We start from the raw sequence: 6,078 nt of genomic DNA on the forward strand, positions 1-6,078 counted from the left end.
ATGTTAACCGATATTTTTAGAGCTAGTAAGCAAAGACATACAAGATATTTGCAATTGTGTATCGATACGAATTCCGTCACTTTAGGTCCGTATTTCGACGTACCTACTAGGTGGAATTCGACTTGGTTTATGCCTGATAACGGGTTAAGACAAAGACCGACTTTGGAATTATTTCATGACAATCTTGCTAAGAAACGAAAAGTTAGGGCATTTTCGGTGAGGGGTTGGGAAATGATTTCAAAGTTAAGTGAGTTGCTTAAATCTTTTAAAACCGCAACCACTTATTTGTCGGGAGTTTATTATCCGACGAGTCCGTTGGTTCTTCATCAAATTTGGTTAGTTTGTGTCAAAATAAACGAATTTGAATATGTTGATCCAATGTATGATTATATGATAGTTCCAATGAAATCAAAATTGAGAAAATATTTTGAAGAATTGCCGGCGGTTTTTACTTGTGCCGCCGCATTGAACCCGACTTTAACTATTACCGGGGTTGAAACTTTAATCGAAAAAATTGTTTGGGCTTTAGAGTTGCATTTAGATGACCCGAATTGTGCATCAAAACAAGTGAGAAAATCTAATACTTATTTAGAAAACATGTTTGAACATTATTCTCTTAAATATGATTCGACAACGAGCGTTCGACAATCAATGGGTTTTGGAGAAAGCTCGTCATCATCAAGTAACCCAAACATAAGTTTGTTTAATGATATAAGAAACGATAAACTTAAAAGAGCTCGTGGTAGCGCACCAAATAGCGAGCTAAACCGGTATGGTGCAACCGATTTTATGTTCACGGCAAATGATTTTGAAAACTTTGATATTTTGGGTTGGTGGAAGCAAATGGAACCACAATTCCCCGTGCTTGCCGCCATGGCCCGTGATTTACTAACCGTCCAAGCTTCTACGGTAGCTTCGGAAAGTGCTTTTTCTTTGAGTGGTAGGATTCTAACGATACGAAGGACGAGGCTAACACCGGAATCGGTGGAAATGTGTATTTGCTTAAAAGACCACTTGGATGCGGCGGACCGTATCCAAGATACGTCTAATCTTGAAGGAGAGCTCGTTGTTGAAGAAAAGCTACACGAAGAAGTAGCAATTGGTGCCGCAAAACCACTAACCGAGGAAGAACAAATGTATGATGATTCGGTGCGATCGAGTAGTCCCGAACCGGACCTAGAAGACCCCGTGTTTAATGTAGACGACGATAACGAAGATGAATAAATAAACGAATGAAGCCGAAGCCCGGATGGAAGCATAACGAATGAATTCAATGTTTAAAGTAGATTATAAACGTTTATTTTCAAGTTATAAGTATTGTTTAAAGCTATGAACGTTTATTTTCAAGTTATGATTATGAAAATAGGTAAAAAAAATCAATCAATAACAAGTGTTTTTAGTTTTTATGATTTTTCCAGGTTTTCTTTTATCTTTCCAGCCTTTTTATTATTTTTCCAGTTTTTTTTTCTTTCAAAAACCGGTTTTTTTAACCGGTTACCGGTTAACCGGTCCGGGTATTAACCGGTTCCGGTTAGACCGGTTAGGGTATTTCTGTGGAAGAACCGGTTAGTAACCGAACCGATTAACCGGTCTAACCGGTTAGGATATTAAAAAAGAAAAACCGGTTATTAAAAAAACCGGTTACCCGAATTGTGCACCTCTAGTTGTTGCACCCGATAATCTTTGGGTTTATGATAACCTAAAAAAGACCCACTTCGCGCCCATATCAGCAGAAATTAACTAAGATTAGAGGCATAAATAAGACAAGCCTCATCTTTATTTTAACAAAGCTTGAGTTTAAACTGTTTTGAGCTTTATATCCAAGCCATTGAGCTTTGCTTGTGATAAAATTTTCAAGGTTGAGCATGTTTCAAGCTCAACTTGTTTACTGTATATACTAATATTTGGTAAAAATTTATATTTATGATTTTCATATGATATATTTTCTTATCTAGTTATACTAATTTTTGGTAACATAGAATATAATATATTTTTTAAGTTATCTAGTTATATATCATAGTAATTATATTATAATATATAACTTCTGCATTAAATAGAAATTATTATTTTTATATGAAAAATAGGCTTCTATACAACTCGCTATATGAAACCTAGACTTGTTTATTAAACGAGCTCCAGTTTAAGCTTAAGCTCATTAAGCTCAACTCAATTTGAGTTTTTAGCACAACATCGAGTAGCTCACGAGCAACTCTATGTATTTACACCTTTGACTGAGACTGTTAACTATTGTGTCATTATGTTAAAAGTAATTTTCCTAATAAACCATAAGACTTGATTCTTGAAGCTTGTTAATAGATTAGAGGTGTACGTTGAACCGGCAACTCTCGTGGGTTGAAATATTTTAGTGGATTGGACTGAACTCTTTAAAAAGGAACGTGTGCTAAGGGCCCAAAAAGCCGAATCTTAAAGAAGGTCCAACAAGAGAGTGGGCCTGAAAGCCTTGTTTGGGATATTTCTTAGGGGCATACAGTATTACAGTTCATCATCTAGGAACAGGACCACTCTCACCTAAAGAATGATACTAAAACAAATAGATAAGAGTACTTTGATCCTATCCACAGCCATAAAAAAGTAATAACACGTCCTCTTCTTGGGTATTATAACCCTACTCTAGGGAGCACCCATAAAAAAGAATAAAGTTATTTGTATTGTCAAGATTCGTATCATATGTTTTTTAGTAGTTTAATTGAAAGTGGAAAACATGTAAAAGGAATATCTTATAGGGACCATCTAATACTTTTGATGAAAACACCAACAATAAAGAAACACCATTTTCTAGATCGGTTTGTTGTGGTTCAGTTTGTCAACAAGTTGGTTTTGGTCTTTAGAGATTAAGTCTTTATAGAGGTATGGTATCAAAAAGATCCAAATACCCTTAAGTATCATCCGCGAGTCATAAAGGAACCTCTCACATATCACCCGCGGGACATATGGATCACCCGCATATCGCGGTAGAGGAAGAACGTTCTCATACCACGCGCGGAAGCATCTTTGCACCCTCAGAAGTCATCCGCAGGACAAGACATCGGTCCGCCAAAATGACCGGGGGACAATGTCAACTGGACAGCTGTCAATAACTAACTACCCTCTAGAAGAACGCTCACGATTGTTACTTGAAGAATACATGACTTGCCTACCAATATGAGGGACACCTGGCCAGGTTGTTATAACCGTGCACATGGCCAGGGTGCAATCCGTCCTATCATTGGGTGACGCGTGTCCAGGTTGTTGTACCCATGCACATGGGACGTATAGCTCAACCTATCACAAGAGGACACGCGTCCAGGCGGTTATCGAGATATTCTAGAAGAGGACAGCTGGCCCAATCACCTTCCTACATCCTTCGGCTATAAATACCTTGTCAACCTACTTGAGGTATTCATTCACTCACTGGTATTCTAACTCACATATACTCTGACTACTCTTAGTTTGTTTACTTCAGTACTTCTCTCTTTACGAACGTTACTGATTCTCACGTAGGAGGGTGGTTACAGGAAGACCCCCCCTCTTGTCCTTCCTGTAACGAGACTCACGGTGTTTGTTTTGCAGGTTCCGGTCATTGGACTTCGGGAAGTTATACTCATACCGTACTAATAGTTATCCGTATTTTACCCTGTGGACTCATCGAATCCAGGACCCGTACTAGGGGATCGGATCCGTGTTTCTTCATTGGCGCCATCCGTTTTGGTGTTAGAACCGCACAATTTTTTCTTCGTTGGTTTTTCGGTTCGTTTAAAGTATGAGTAAACTTCCTGAGGGGCCGACGGGAATTCCTTTACAAACACAACGTGTCGATAATACTGAAGTACCTGAAGGTTTTGCTTCCAGTATTTTTGCACGTGGCTTAGCTTCGGGTTCACGTGCCACTGGTGCAACGCCGGAAGGTCGTACCCTTGAGCGTGTTGTTGCACCAGCCGGACCAACTCCTACCGATGAATGGCTGAATACGAAAGTGGCTTAGCTTTGCTTCCAGTATCTAGAGGACTGTTGTCTCCAGATGAATGGCTCCACGTGCAACAGGAAAGTTTGGTGGCTGAATACGAACGCAGGGTACGTAATGAACGTTATCATGCCCGTGCTTTAACTTACGAAGAGTCTCCTCAGAGATCTCTTTCTCCTCCTCCAATGGTGAGAGGAAGTCAAATTCGTTACAGCCAACAAACTGACCAAAAGTTCATTGAACCACGAAGGCTACGCCCTCGTCCTCGCATAGACATGCGGATGCCTTCCTATTTGGACGAATATGACAGTTACGACTCAACCTATCGCCCGGAAGATAGCTTTATACGGGTAATAGCAGGATGAGTTCAAGGGCAAGAAGCAGTCATCCGCGTGACGTCGTCCGCCATACCGAATATCACAGCGATGCTGAGGAAGATTTCACCAAGGCATACCGTCCGGCAGCCTTTGCCGAAAAGTCGAAATTTATAGTTAGCATTGCGACATCACCCTTTCCTATCAATGCTAAGATACCTACAACGGTAGGTAGATACAATGGCATGACTAATCCAAGTGATCATCTGCAGAACTTTGTGGCGGTAGGCGGAGTGAGCGGATGGACTTATTGGTGTCATATGTTCGCGTTGACACTAATAGGGGCAGCGAGGGAGTGGTTCGAAAAACTCCCTGATGGTCAAATCTCTAGTTGGGATGATCTGGTGAAGAAGTTCTCACAACAGTTCAGCCAACAAAAGAAGCATACGCGTGACCAATCAGAAATTCTAGATGTTATCCGCCGGGATAATGAATCCATAGAAGATTTCATCACCAAGTTCAATGACGAAAGCCTGAACATTGGCGGGATAAGCAGAGACATGCTCCGCGGTGCTTTTGCAAAAACGTCAAGTGTGACGAATTGATCCGCACACTCACTGGCCAGGATGGAATGCCAAAAGAGTGGGATGATCTTATGACCGCAGCGAAGTTATTTGCCAATACTGAAAAAACATTGGGAAACAACAGTTCAAGACAAAAATTCAAAGTTGAGTTTCAAACTCCACGACCCAATAAACAGGCAAAGGGGCCAATCTGGTCAAGACTTCAGCCAAATACAGAGGCATCAAAACCATTTGATGCAAGATCTCTCATCGGCAACAAGAATAAGGAAGGACCAGCAAGTCGAGGTCCTAACAAATGGACTCCTCTTCAAAAACTCCCGTCGAGATTCTCACCACTGAAAATGTAAATTTTCGAAAGCTACAACCGCTCACAAGGAGATCGTTCCTTGACAATAAAAAGCATTGTTTGTTCCATAATGACATTGGCCATATTACGAACGAGTGCAATGCTTTAAGAAGCGAAATTGAAGCGGCTGTGAAGTTCGGTAAGCTAGGACACTTGGTGAAAGATGGAAAGTCGGTGACTGGTAAAACTACCATGCGGGACAACCAGGGCCCATCCAAAAAACAAGTCGAGGACTTGAATGTCCATATGATCCAAGGCGGACGAAAGATGGGAGGAAAGAGAAGAGAATGTGACGAAGAGGAGTGGAAAAATGAACCAGTAATATTTCCACGAGTGAAGGGCGGACCCAATAACAATAACCCCCTGATCATTACCACCCTCTTCGGTCATTACCGTTCTCAATATGTGTTCTTTGACACTAGGAAGGAAAATTCCTCGGAGTAATTGTCACGGGTGCGGGCTTCAAAGCTAATCCGGATAAAGTCCAAGCTGTAGCCCGCATGCCTTCTCCCTCTTCTCTCAAGGAAGTTCAAACACTCAATGGTCGATTGTTTGATTTGAATCGTTTCTTGGCGAATCATGCCGCCAAGTCTTATCTTTTTGTATCAACACTACAGAATTGCCTCAAGAAAGCACAGTTCAGATGGACCGCGGAAGCGGAACAAGCCTTCTTAGAGGTTAAAAAATGTTTGATGGAATTGCCTAGGTTGACAGCACCTTATGTGGGAGAACCTTTAACGATGTACTTATCAACATCAGACATTGCTATTGGGGCTGTCCTCCTAACAGATAGAAAAAACGTCCAAACACCGATCTATTACGTAAGCAGAACACTGTCAGACCCGGAGACAAGATATTTCATGTTGGAAAAAC

At 41.0% G+C, this 6,078-nt stretch overlaps 1 protein-coding gene across 1 annotated transcript; it reads left to right on the forward strand.

Moving 5' to 3' along the window:
* Positions 1-1,224, forward strand: LOC143577360 (zinc finger BED domain-containing protein RICESLEEPER 2-like). The gene is made up of 2 exons (XM_077061210.1): positions 1-880; positions 1,010-1,224. The coding sequence occupies exons 1-2, from the start codon at positions 1-3 to the stop codon at positions 1,222-1,224; spliced, it is 1,095 nt and encodes a 364-aa protein (XP_076917325.1).
* The last annotated feature ends 4,854 nt before the right edge of the window (positions 1,225-6,078 follow it).

Source organism: Bidens hawaiensis, unplaced genomic scaffold, assembly GCF_021521415.1.
Source record: "Bidens hawaiensis isolate Kalapana, Puna unplaced genomic scaffold, B.hawaiensis_p1.1 tig00028530_1, whole genome shotgun sequence".
In the NCBI taxonomy this organism is placed as follows: domain Eukaryota; kingdom Viridiplantae; phylum Streptophyta; class Magnoliopsida; order Asterales; family Asteraceae; genus Bidens; species Bidens hawaiensis.